The following is a 13,829-nucleotide window of genomic DNA, read 5'->3' on the forward strand; positions in this document are numbered from 1 at the left end:
AATCTTAAGTTCAGGAAAGATGAAGAAAAGCTGAGAAATTATTTCAAGTTAAAGAAATCTAAAGAGATACAGTAACTAAATGCAATGTGTGATCCTGGACCAAAAACATTCCTTTTTTTTTTTTTTTCAGGGAGAAACAAAGGAGTATATGTGGCATTATTAGGTCAACTGATGAAATTTTAATGAAGTCTGAATTTGTATAACAGTATTACATCAATTTTAATTTTAACTGATCTATAGTTATGTGAGACTGTGTTTTTGGAAATAAATATACACTTAAGTATTTAGGGGTAAAAGAACACCATGTCTGGAACTAAAAAAAAAAAAGAGTACTATAACATATATAATATAGAAGAAATGATAAATCAAATGCAGAAACATGTTAGGAGTGGGCATTTGAACTAGCAGTTCAGATGCCAATTGGGTTGCCTGCATCTCACACTGGAATGCCTAGGTTCAGTTCCCAGCTCCAGATGCTTACTCCGGCTTCCTGCCGATGAAGACCTTGGAAGGTAATTGCTGTTTTGTCAACCACACATGGAAGACCTGGATTCAATCTGTCACTCTCCGCTTCGATTTGGTCCAGCCCTGGCAATTTTGGGCATCTGAGGAGTGAACCAGTGGATAGGAACTATGGCAGAGCAGTTAAGACACTGCTTATGACACCCACATCTCAAACTGGAGTGCCTGACTTTAAGATCTTGTTGTGCTTCCAATTTTAGTTTCCTGTTAATATGCACCCTGATGGCTCAAATATTTTAGTCCCTGCCACACACATAGGAGATTCAGACTGAGTTTGAGGCTCTTGGCTTTGGCTTGGCCCTGCTCGATTGGTGCAAGCATTTGAGGAGTGAACCAACAGAGGAAAGATCTTTCTGTCTGTCTCTCTGTTTTTCCAATAATTAGACAGGAAAAGGAGGGGAGGAGGGAGAAGAAAGAGATTAACATTTGGAGAATCTAGATGAAAAGAGTATGTGCTAAAACTTTTTTGCACATCTAAAATTATTTCAAAAAAATGTTTAAAAGTTGGGAGAAGGTCTTTTAGAACAGCTGGATATTGATCTTCATTTTTTATCACATTCTATTTTTCAGGGACAAATAGATTCAGGATAACCCTATAGAAAAGTACAAGACTTCCATATTCAAATTACAGGCTTATATGATATGCCTCTTACAGGCATATTACATCCCTTTCATCTTTGTCTTCAGGCTTAAGAATAACTGAAAAAGGTTAAAAAAAAAAAACACTCCTCTTCATTAGCCATTCTGTTCCATCTCCTTTAAGCTCCCAGATCAAATTTAATAGTCTTCATAGAGCTCCTTTATACCATTCCAAGCAGAAAGATTCATATGTCTGCTTGAAAATCTGGAACTACACTAGTTATTATGACATATCTTACACTGAACTCTCTGTGACTTCAACCTTTTCTTCTTCTTCTTTACATTACAAGCCAAAACAAGGACCTTGGCTTACTTTTCATTGCATGCCTCAGAGGACTTAATAAAGCTATTCATATTTGCTGCTTTTGTTTCAAGAACATGACCCTACATTTTTATAGCTTTCTATTTTCTCAGGAGGCTCATTCTACGTATTATGCCACTTCTGTGACTTGCATTTATCATCTCCATCTTATAAGAAAGAAAACTAAGGAGGAAAGTTAATTTGCTCCATACTGTGCATCACAGCCCGCTTGAGAATTTGATTCCTCCCTTCTTTCCTTATATTTATTAAGTCCTATGATCAAAGGTAATCATACCTTTGATGAATATATATGAATATATATAATATACATATATACATATATATATATAGAGAGAGAGAGAGAGAGAGAAGCATCTCTAAAATGCAGAGCTTACAACAATTCACTAGTCTGCTTCTCAACTCTGTAGGAAGTTAATTAACATTCAGCAATACACTAAGCTACAATCCTGCTTCTCCGCAGAAAAGGCATGTATAGGCTGCAGGGCAGAATTCCTGAACAGGGCTATCGTGAGTCTATTTGCTGCATTTCTTAGGATCCATCCTCTTTTGCCATCCAATTGATTCCAAAAGCATTTACTCTGCAACCAGCACCCACCTTGCTCCCAGGGCTTACCTCCTGCTCTGCAATCCTTAACGCACTTTCCTGCCGGGCATCTTTGTCAGTCCTAGAGCTGGCTGGAGACTGAATTCGTTTGACCAGCCTCTGTTCACACTCCTCCAGGCGTAGCTGGATATTCTTCAGCTCTGAAATGTACATCTTGGCCACAGTCTCCTCTTTGTCTTCTGTGAATGCACAAGCACAGAAGACCATTAAGCTCTGCATCTAAGATCAGCATACCTGAGGGCATCACTGGCTCTAGCAGACTGGACACTGCACAGATAAAAGCAAGGTCTTGCTTAGAGGATCCTTTGTCTGACCCCTTATATTACGTATTAGTGTTTAAGGATGCAAATATGTTATAGCCACAAGAAAATGTGGCAGGCTGATCAGCAATAACAACTTAAGTTTCAATAGGCCTCTTCTTCCATGATCTGATTTTGAGAGCCCATCTCTACGAATTTTCCTCTACCTCAGGTTTTTAGCAAGTCAACTGGGGAGAGGTGGCAATGCCACTCTCCATTTTGAAAGAAGGGTCTAGCAGTTTCCTTCAGGGTTCTATTCACATCTGCCTCTCTCCCCACAGTATACACACACCATTTTCCATGGACTTCACTAGGCGCTGGAAGTGGGCTTTACAAGCTTCCACTTCCTCTTCCAAACGCAAGCGATCAGCCACGGAGAAGAGTACAGAGTCACGACTGTCCTGCAGAAAGTCTTCATAGTGGGCCTGCAGGTTCTGCATAACCTGGTGGCACTCCCCTGGTGCTGAGGATCGAAGCTAGTGGGAATAAGCCAGAAGAAATTTCAATGATGTGAACATAACCCTTTTTTTTTTGAGTCTAACATATATGTAAAACAGTACACAAACCATGATTGTAAACATGTTGATTTTCATAAATTCAATTCACTCACACGGCCAACATTCAGAACTACAACCACATGCCTTTGCAAAGAAGACCAAGATGTTACTTATTTTATTTATTTTAATAGAAAGCTTTTATTTAGCATATATAAATTTCATAAGTACAACTTTTGAATTATAGCAATTCTTTCCCCCATACCCATCCTCCCACCCTCAAACTGTCCCACCTCCTACTCCCTTTCCCATCCCATTCTTCATTAAGGTTCATTTTTAATTATATTTATATACAGAAGATCAACTCTATACTAAGTAAGATTTCAACAGTTTGCACCCACACAGACACACAAAGTATAAAGTACTGTTTGAAGACTAGTTTTATCGTTAATTCTCATAGTATAACACATAAAGAACAGAGGTCCTACATGGGGAGCAAGTACATAGTGACTTCTGTTGTTGATTAACAATTAACACTCTTATTTATGACATCAGTAATCACCTGAGGCTCTTGTCACGAGCTGCCAAGGCTATGGAAGCCTCTTGAGTCCACAAATTCTGACATTATTTAGACAGGGCCATAATCAAAGTGGAAGTTCTCTCCTCCCTTCAGAGAAAAGTACCTCCTTCTTCGATGGCCCCTTCTTTCCACCAGGATCTCACTCACAGAGATCTTTCATTTAGGTCATTTTTTGCCACAGTGTCTTGGTTTTCCATGCCTGAAATGCTCTCATGGGCTTTTTTAGCTAAATCCAATGCCTTAAGGGCTGATTCTGAGGCCAGAGTGCTGTTTAGGGCATCTGCCATTCTATGAAGTTGCTGTGTGGCCTGCTTCCCATGTTGTATCATTCTCTCCTTTTTAATTCTATCAATTATTATTATTAGACACTTGGTCTTATTTATGTCATCCCTTTGACACTTAATCCTATCATTATGAACTTAAACTTATCATTTTAACTAGTAAGATGGCATTGGTATCTGCCAACTTAATGGGATTTGGAGTCCCATGGCAAGTTATTAGCTTTACCCCTAGGGGTAATGCTACTTATTTTTATCAGGGATTTCTTTAACAATTCAAGCTGTTGTTTCTAGTTCCTAGGGCCCATAGTCCCCTAACTCTAAAACTATCCCTGATGCCACTGCATTCTATTTGAATGGGAAGAAAATATCACAGTAATGAAAAAAATCTCCTTCTGGAAAAACAGAACCAACAGGATGCAAGCCTGGGGTAAAGTTTTAATTACCTTTTCCAGGTTCCAAGTCTGTACAAGGTCAAGGTCCTTCCGAAGGTAGTTCCAGGAGATAAGGCTTTTGGTGTTAACATGTAGCTGGTGCCAAAGGGCCATCACCTTCTGGTAAGATTGTTCCACCCTACAAACAACACAGAACCTGGCTAAAGCTTTTTCAATACTTGAACTTTTTTTTTTTTTTAATATATTTATTTGACAGGTAGAGTTATAGACAGTGAGAGAGAGAGAGATAGAGAGAAAGGTCTTCCTTCTGTTGGTTCACTCCCCAAATGGCTGCCACAGCCGGCACTGTGCTGATCCAAAGCCAGGAGCCAGGTGTTTCTTCTTGGTCTCCCATGCGGATGCAGGGGCCCAAGCATTGGGCCATCCACCTCTGCCCTCCCGGGCCACAGCAGAGAGCTGGACTGGAAGAGGAGCAACCGGGACTAGAACCTAGCACCCATATGGGATACTGGTGCCGCAGGCAGAGGATTAACAAAGTGAGCCATGGCACCGGCCCCTCAATACTTGACCTTTATAGTTTATAGACCTTTTAAGGAAAAATGGGATTGCTTGAATGAAACTGAGTTTACATGTTGAGCAGAGAAAGGCAACACTCAAATACTAATCTTTGGAACTAAATTGAGATCTTCAATTTGGATTTGCTAGAGTATTATGTATGTTAGCATGTATTTAGCAATCTCACAAATATTACAAAAATGTACTAAATTACAGGAAGCTAGAGAGAAAAAATAGCCAGGGAAAGTAATAATAGAGAACAGTATAGATAAAATAACCTCATTTGCTGAAAAATGACATTGATGCTTAAAAAAATTAAATTTCTGTGTTCTATATATTTATAAAAATGCTAAAATGTGTACAAGTTAACAGCAACTTAAGAGGTTCATCTGGAATATAAAAGAAAACTGCAGTTGAATGGTTTGAGATTTTTTAGAATGCATTTATCTGAGGGGCAGAGTTACAGATAGAAGGAGAGACAGAGAAAGGTCTTCCATACACTGGTATACCCCCCAAATGACCGAAACGCCTGGAGCTGGACTGATCTGAAGCCAGGAGCCAGGAGCCAGGAGCTTTCTCCGGGTCTCCCACATGGGTGCAGGGGCCTAAGCACTTGGCCACTCTCTACTGCTTTCCCAGGCCATAGCAGAGAGCTGGATCTGAAGAGGAATAGCTGGAACAGGAACTGGTGCCCACATGGGATTCCAGTGCTGCAGACAGAGGCTTAGCCTACTAAGCCACAGCACTGGCCCCTGGTTTGAGATTTTTAATAAGCATTCCATGTCTAGCTGATTCTCTCAACTTCTAAGACTTAAAAACATGAAGATACATAGACACACTCACACCAAGTTACTTTGAATTTGAGTTGCGACCAAAATACAAGATAAAAAGAATAGGATAAAAAACCAGAAGCTAGGATATCAGCTACATAACAGACTCAGTTTATCTTCCCTCTCTCCAAAAATCCCACTAAGATTTTAGTAAAGTTGAAGTTAAAAGTTCATGGGACCAGCACTGTGGTGTAGTAAGCTAAGCCTCCACCTGCAGAGCTGGCATCCCATATGACTGCCAGTTAGTGTTCCAGCTGCTCCTCTTCCTATCCAGCTCTCTGCTATGGCCTGGGAAAGCAGAAAAAGATGGCCCAAGTGCTTGGGCCCCTGTACCCACATGTCAGACCTGGAGGAAGCTCTTGGCTTCTGGCTTTGGATTGACCCAGCTCTAGCCATTGTGTGCATTTGGGGAATGAACCAGCAAATGGAAGACCTTCTCTCCCTCCCTGTAACTGTGGCTCTACCTCTCAAATAAATAAATAAAACTAAAAAAAAAAAAAAAAAAAAAAAAGAAAGAAAGAAAGAAAGAAAGAAATTAGGGGGCCAGCGTTGTGGCACAGTGAGTTAAAGCCCTGGCCTGAAGCACCGGCCTCCCATATGGGCGCTGGTTCTAGTTCTGGCTGCTCCTCTTCTGATCCAGCTCTCTGCTATGGCCTGGGATAGCAGCAGAAGATGGCCCAAGTCCTTGGGCTCCTGCACCCACGTGGGAGACCCGGAAGAAGCTCCTGGCTCCTGGCGGATCAGCGCAGCTCCAGCCATTGGAGCCATCTGGGGAGTGAACCAGCAGATGGAAGACCTTTCTGTCTCTACCTCTCTGTAACTGTCTTTCAAATAAATAACATAAAATCTTTTAAAAAAATAAATAAAAGAAATTAAAAGTTCAGGACATCTCAAAAGAAATGAAAAATAGAAAATAATAGAACCCAGGAGAACTGATAACAGAATTAGTCCAATATCTGACATACGGGGATTCTTCAAAGCAAGAACAGGAAAAACACAGAGAATTAAAACTGTAAATAATCCAGTAAAAATTTATGCATATTAGAAAGACGAGTTTCCAGTTTGTATTTTTTAGCACAATGATTGCAAAAAGACTCACTCAAAGGTACGGCATTCCTTTCAAATGTTAGTGATAAAGAGAAGTGCTTAAAAGCTTCCAGAGCAACAGATTTCATTCACAAGGCAAGTTACCCCTTAAAAAAAGGATAAAGAATGAAAATGACACTATGTGTCTCTTAGTTAAGATACCCTGGAAGTAAGAAAACAACAGAGCCACACCTTCAAGGTTCAGACTTTTCCCAAAGAATGTTGTATGTATGTCTACATAATAGTGAAGGGAGAAGAAAGACATTTTCAGACATGAGAGGTGTCAAAACAACTACTTCCCATGCAGCCTTTTTCAGTAACCTACTGGAGAGTGTGCTACCGTAAACCAGGCCATGAATCAATAAATAAGATCTGGAAACTAGGACTCAATAGGCCCAGCAGAGAGGTGAAGCAAATCCCCAGGTGAAGGAGAATGCCAGAGAGGCAGCACTGAATCACATCTACAGAACAAGGCCAGACAGAAAGGAAGAAGAGAATGGATAGGCCAGAGAGCTGTTCCCAAGAGAAAATGAAAGGGAACTTCAAAAAGTTCACAGAAAAATGGAATGAGAAGTCTATTTTGGTGCAAAAAACTATTTTGAAATCCATGCCTAGCTTTTTCATAATATGCATTTTGCATTAACTTTTGGAAGGCCCCTTGTAAGTATAAAATCTGTTAAGCAGTATTAAGTGTTCTTAGTGTTTTTAAGCAAAATAAAGACAAACAAGGAGAACAGAAAGGGACATTTGCAGTGAGTGGGGATGGTGGCCCATGAGAGAGACTGGACGCACTGGATGAAGTGAGGAGTGAACTGCGCGGATATCTAGAGCAAACATGAAGTACAAAGCTCCTGGATGAGGCAAGAGCAGGTTAGCTGTGCTTGGGAAACAGGAGGAAGACCAGAGTGACTGCAGCAGAGCACAGGAGGAGCCCAGAGGAGGAGCAGTCCAGAGAAGGCAAGCTTGTTACAAAGATCCCCTGGAGTATCACCTGGCTCAGCGGTAAACAGTTTAACAATAAAATTAAAATTACCAATTTAAACAAAAAATTGTAACTTAACTACATTTGGGACATGAAGAAAGGAGCAGTGTGTGTACAGAGAGCTAAATGTTAATCTCCTAGAGTAAGAAATTAATTTCTGAAGTTGAAAAAAATCAGGAAAATTATTCAGAAACAGAGTTAAAACTCCAAAAGATCTGTTGAAAGAGTTGAAAGCAGTTGACTCTGGGAAGAACACTGGGGTCAGGGAGGAGACTGTTTACTTTTACTATAAGCTCTTGGATATAATCCAACTTTCTAAACTATGTACATACACTACTTTAATAAAATACAAATTAAAGAAAATTAGCTGGGGCCAGCACTGTGGTGTAGTAGGTTTAAGCCTTTGCCTGGTGTGCTGGCATCTCATATGGGTACTGGTTCATGTTCCGGCTGCTCCTCTTCCAATCCAGCTCTCTGCTTATGGCCTGGGAAAGCAGTGGAAGATGGCCCAAGTAATTGGGCCTCTGCGCCCATGTGGGAGACCAGGAAGAAGCTCCTGGCTTCAGATCAGCCCAGTTGTGGCCATCTGGAGAGTGAACCAGAGGGTGGAAGACCTTTCTCTTCATCTCCCCTTCTGTCTGTCTGTAACTCTGCCTCTCAAATAAAATAAAAATAAATAAAATCTTAAAAAATAACTACCAAAAAACTGAAAATTAGCTCTCACAATAGTTGATTTTCTAAAAGTAAGCTATTTACAAGCAATAATCCTTTCAAAAATAACTATCACTGAATATACCTCAATTGAACAAAAACATTTATTGAAGATCTGTTATGTAGCTGGCAGTGTCAGACTCATCATCCCTAGTAAGAGGCCTTTCTTTCCCAGAAACACACAATTTGGTCACTGTGTTCAGGGAGATCACGACCACAGGCTCATCCCTCCATCCGTTCACCCAGGACAAACAGCAGAGTGGACAGTGAGAAAAGTTACCTGCTGGCCATCTCAATGGCATCCTTGTTGGGTGGGGGGATGAGGAAGCAGACTGATGGCACCATTGCCTCATTCCCTGTGGGGCTGATCACTTTCCATTTGGTCCGCTGAGAATTATCTTCTAGCACACACTCATCATTTTTGCAAATCGTGATCTAGAGATACAAATTCACAAGTTATTGCTAATGGACAAAACAATAACCCATTATTACCTGTTGTCTGATGCCAGAGCTGTAAAATCCTTTCAAAAAATCTGATTAAGATATGTTATCATCTAGTAAAGGCTCTTGATTTCTTAAATCTACAACACAGGAAAAGTTATGAAATGAAATAAATCAAGGAAACATGTGTTCATTAAATGCCTGTTACATGTCAAGTAACTTAATACTTGAGAGTCATAGAGATCATAAAAGTCCTCAAGAGCAATCTCTGAACCAAAAACTATTAGAGTAAAAATGGTCTTGTGATCCTTCCTCCTCCTTTCCTATCCTTCCACTAAACCCCCTGTAAATGGTTAAATATTTTATAATCAATTTTCTCTTGAGAGACAAGTAACCAACATTATGATCCCTGTTTTATAGACAGAAGAACTGAGACAAAGAAGAGTGCTGTCTCATTTTTCCACTCATTCACTCTTCCATTCAACAAATATTTATTGAGGGCCTGCTATGTGCCTAGAAGTGTTCTAGACACTAGCGATGGAAATGGTACAGTGGCAAGTAGAACAACACAGTCTGTATTTCACACACTGAGGTGGGACCATATGGTAAACCATGTTGTTTGACAAATGCAATTTTCCAGGATCAGTGGAAAGGACGGGACCCTGTCTTGGCTTGAGAAGTAGACAGATTATTCAGCATTGAAGGCCACATTAGGGAGTTCAGACTTTCTCCCAAAACCAGTGAGAAATTGTAGGAGTGTCTTTTTCTTTTTTTTAAGATGATGATTGTTGTAGGACAAAGTATGCATTAAATGAGGAGGCTGATACAATATCCAAGTGAATGAAACTTATGATCGAATGTAGGATAGCAGCAGAGAGACAGAAAGAACATGTAAGGGATATTTACAGATTAGTACTGACTTGGTCCGACTCGTTATGGGGGATAAGAGGGGACAGCAAGCAAAGATATCTCCCAGGTGTCACAAAGGAGCATTTTCTCCAACACTTAGGCACCTATGTGGTTGGTGAGGCCAATCACTGAGGCAGGAACAGATCAGGACTATAGAGTTTGTTTAAATGATAGAAAAGATGTGAATGTCAAAAATTCTACAATTTGATCTTTCCCTATTATCATAACCCTAACTGAAGGTTTCCTTTTTCTCTTCTCTCTTCCTTCCCTCTGAAGCCCCAAGTTACCCTTTTCACCTCCTCACCTCGATCTGCCGATAGTCACAGATGGCCTTAACAGAAATGGTGCTCTTTAGCACATGGTCTGGACTGCGTGGCTTTAGCTGAACAATGGTTTTTGATCTCCCAACAAGACTGGCAACGGAACTCTTGGACTGTATAAGCTGCTCCTTTTCATCCTACAAAATAAACAAAACAAAAAGACATGTTACCACTCAGGGTGACCAAGCCAACAAAGAAAACTGAGTGCTCCACTCCCCTAAGAGAATGTCATTTCTCAGTTAAGCAGGGAACCTTGGTGGAGCCATCTTAGATTAAACTTTAGACAAGGATAAAGGAAAAAGGAGAGAATGTTTCTGTCCGCTATCAAGTGCTTTTGCACCAAAAATTTGCAGCTTCCTCCCTGTTTCTCTTTCAATGAATCATAAAGCCACATGCAAAAAAACAAACAAAAACAAAAATGAACTTCAGCTGCCAGATATAGTGGCATATAGCTAATAAAGGATTTCCCAAGTTCAGAGAACATGGCAGTTAAAAACAATAATAATAATAATGGCATTATTATTATTATTATTATTATTAAATTTCTCACTGGCAAAAACCAGTTCTTAACCTTCCTGCTTAGGAGAAGCTAGACACTATTTAAAAATTTTTAAATTATTGTATCTCCCACACTGTACTTCACATATCTCACTTTCTTAAAATGAGTTAAACTTTATAGAGAAAGATCATAGCTCTTCAACCAACAATCCATAAACAAATGCTATTGGTGAAAGCATTATGATAAATGGATTTAGGGTTTACCTTTCAATATCTTGCCATGCGATATTCACGTGAATCTGATTGATTTGAAAAAAGTATCATGCAAAATTGAAACACTCAAATCTCTGCAAACTCAATTATCTTAAAAACTAGTAAAATTCTTGTCACCAAACTTGATAGCAATCTACTAAAATTCCATTAGAGAATAAAAGATAGCCTTTATCTATTAACCATGATGGTTCAAGCCCATTTTGTGGCATAAAAGTCCCCAGAAGAGGGCTTTCTTTGGATGGATGTAGATGTGATGACAGCGAAGAGTTAATAATGTTAAGAAATGCCATTAAAGAATTAAGAATATGCAAGTAAAGAAAAAAAAGAAATGCTTAAATAAACTACCTGTGCCTGTCCCCGGGAGCATGATTGGAAGAAATACAACTTTAACTTCTTAGTTAAGAGAGAGGAATAGAATATATCAGGGAGGCAGCCATACGTCCATACTTGAGAGCTGCTCTACCCATTTCAGTTTCCTTGCAATAAAGATGTCAATTTCTCTCTAACCCACAGCCAAACATCTCAAGCTCCAGAGATCAAGTGCTCAGCGTGGTAAAAGTTCTGAAAAGAACCAGAAGCCAGGACAGATGCTCCCGAACCTGACAGACAAGCCGAGGAGCAGACCCAGGTGACTCCATGCCCCGATGACGCCGCCAACCCGATGCCCCTGACCTGGAGAGGAGGGAACACAGCAGCGACCCTCGAGAAGAGAAGATATGACAATTGCAGAGGAGTTACCCTACGACAGGAAGACACTCTGTGGGAGGGAGGAGATAATAGCCAAGGATTATATTTCTCCTTCAATACTGTAGTACCCCTGAGAGAGACATTTTAGAGACAACATCTGAAAAGTCAGATTTTTATCCTTCATGCCAAATAAATTAACAGATTATTTGCTCAGGTGAAGCACTGAACACAAAGTTTACTATAGTTGAAGTGTTAAAAAAATCAAATAATAATCCAAATGCCCAAATCTCACCCACCAAATAAAGGAACTGTTTGGGGTTATTCTGGTTCTCCTCTTTATACTTTCCTATGGAAATGTGAGGATCCCCTAGCTTCTCATGCAGGAAAAGCAATTTCCCTTTTGCACACACATTTCTATCTCAATTTGAGATGCAGCTTGAGCCCTGTTGCCAACTCTGTGTAACAGACATTCAACAAATGTAAATAGTTTTGCTATTAATTTTATAGCTAGCCCCTCAAGAAGCAAGTATTTTTTGGAGAAAACAAATATAAAATTATTTGGATAAAATATTAGACTTTTTAAAGTTAATATGGCTATATAAACTGGACAAATACTGTATTACATCTAAATAAGATTTTAATGTTAGCCTTCATTAAAATTAATTTTCATCATTACCAAAAGAAAATTACCAAGGAGGAAAAATTTGGCTCAGAACTATTTCATTTTTTAAAAATTTTCTTTTGCATAAGAGAGTAAAAAAGAATTTGATGTTAGCTAATCTGCTTCAGGCCCCTCCCCCTTTTTTCCCATGCTCTATCTACCTCATTCTAGGCCCCAACTTCTGCACTGAAATAGGGACAATGCAAAGAAAGGACAGCGAGCACTAAGTGGCTCAGGGAGATGACTAGGACTCCACTTCAGTAACATACCCAAAGAAATCTCACCAGCAACTTACTAAGGAAAGAAAAGGAAAAAGGAAGGGGACAGAAGAAAACTGGGTAAACTTTCTGAATATGAGCTAACTGTTTTCTTAACCATGGCCCATCGCCCTGGAGCTTTCAAGGATATAAACAGCAGCCGCTGACAGGGTTTACTCTGTTGCTCAGAAGTAACCATCCCCACTGATACAACACCCACCATGGAGTCCTGGAGCAGGTCCTCGAGGCGGGACAAGCTGGTGTTGTGGTCGCAGGAATATTTGCGCTTGATGGAGTCTTGGAGGTTCCTCAAGAATGACTCCAGGTCCCGCGCATCACTGAAGAACTGTGGGAAGGTAAGGAGGGCATGCCTTCTGCTTAATGCACTGGAGGTGCGGACTAGGGAAGTGTGACTTCTGTGCGGTCCAGCAGAGGGGTCACTGCATCCCTGTCAGTGCACCACAAAGCGCACCCAAGCAGCAGCCGGAGGACTGAGCCTTACAGACAAGTTGGCCCGTTTCACCCCTCAGAACCCACTGTTCTTTCCTCTTGACTTCTGGCTACTGACAACCCTGGGCTGTGAGGGATATTGCATGAAAAGCCTGGAGGTCAGGGGATCAAACGTTTCAATGACTTAATATGACTACAAAATGGTCACAGAGATACATAGGTAACAGCTGATTCCTCCTCCACCCTCACCTGAAAACAAGCAGTGGAGTCTTTCTTGCTGTGATAGGAAGTGGTATGGCCACATGACTTGCTTTGCCCACAGCACGTAAGTGTGACAAGGAGGAAAGAGTGCTCGTGCCCTGGGGCATGCTCTCCTCTGCTGCGGAACACAGTTACTATACAAAGAGGGTTGTCAGATGCTACAGATGTAAGGCTTTCCATCCTGACCCCTCCACCAACTGTCAGATATGTGAAGGATGCTGTTTGGGACCAAACAGCTCCCAGCCTAACCTCTAATGGTGAAAAGCATTTAGCTAAGCCCTGACCAAACTGAACTAATTAAGTGATGCTGTTTTAAGCAACTATGTTTTGGAGTGGTTAGTTTATATAGTAAAAGCGAATTGATAGAAATGTGTTCTTAGCTTCACCTTCATGCACACACACGTGCACACACACACAACAGCCCACTATACCTGAAAGTAAGCAGTATTCTCTTTGACATGCTGCTCAACACACAAGCACAGCTGCTTCATCCACTGCAACTGGGACTGAACAGCAGCACTGTAAGCCTGCAGCAACACACAGACAGGAGGGCACGAGTTGAACAGGCCTTATCCATATATGCAATGCTCTCTTGACTCGCCACCAAAAGAGACACTGCAGATACCTGTCTGGCACCTGATCAATGCTTCCAATGAGAAAGAGGACTGCCTCTTATCCAACATCATTCTGTTAGAAGGGTTACACAGAAAAGGCTTCTTCCACATTCAGTTGCAATTAAATGATCTAGTCACAGAACCTAGGCCTAAAGAAATCC

General features: G+C 40.6%; 1 protein-coding gene across 42 annotated transcripts in view; it reads right to left on the minus strand.

Moving 5' to 3' along the window:
• MACF1 (microtubule actin crosslinking factor 1) overlaps nt 1-13,829 on the minus strand; it is a 407,864-nt gene that overhangs the window by 172,037 nt on the left and 221,998 nt on the right. For 41 of the 42 annotated variants that reach the window (XM_051857911.3, XM_070078713.1, XM_089300949.1 and 38 more), the window contains 7 exons: nt 13,486-13,581; nt 12,564-12,689; nt 9,952-10,104; nt 8,578-8,732; nt 4,185-4,311; nt 2,679-2,862; nt 2,097-2,266 (listed from right to left, as the gene is read on the minus strand). In XM_051857911.3, the coding sequence (XP_051713871.2) occupies nt 2,097-2,266; nt 2,679-2,862; nt 4,185-4,311; nt 8,578-8,732; nt 9,952-10,104; nt 12,564-12,689; nt 13,486-13,581 (1,011 nt within the window). Of the gene's footprint in view, nt 1-2,096; nt 2,267-2,678; nt 2,863-4,184; nt 4,312-8,577; nt 8,733-9,951; nt 10,105-11,083; nt 12,690-13,485; nt 13,582-13,829 lie in introns of all 42 variants that reach the window. The other variant, XM_051857931.2, reaches the window with a different exon arrangement.

Source organism: Oryctolagus cuniculus, chromosome 7 (assembly GCF_051225735.1).
Source record: "Oryctolagus cuniculus isolate XC-2025 breed Fujian yellow rabbit chromosome 7, ASM5122573v1, whole genome shotgun sequence".
NCBI classification, from domain to species: domain Eukaryota; kingdom Metazoa; phylum Chordata; class Mammalia; order Lagomorpha; family Leporidae; genus Oryctolagus; species Oryctolagus cuniculus.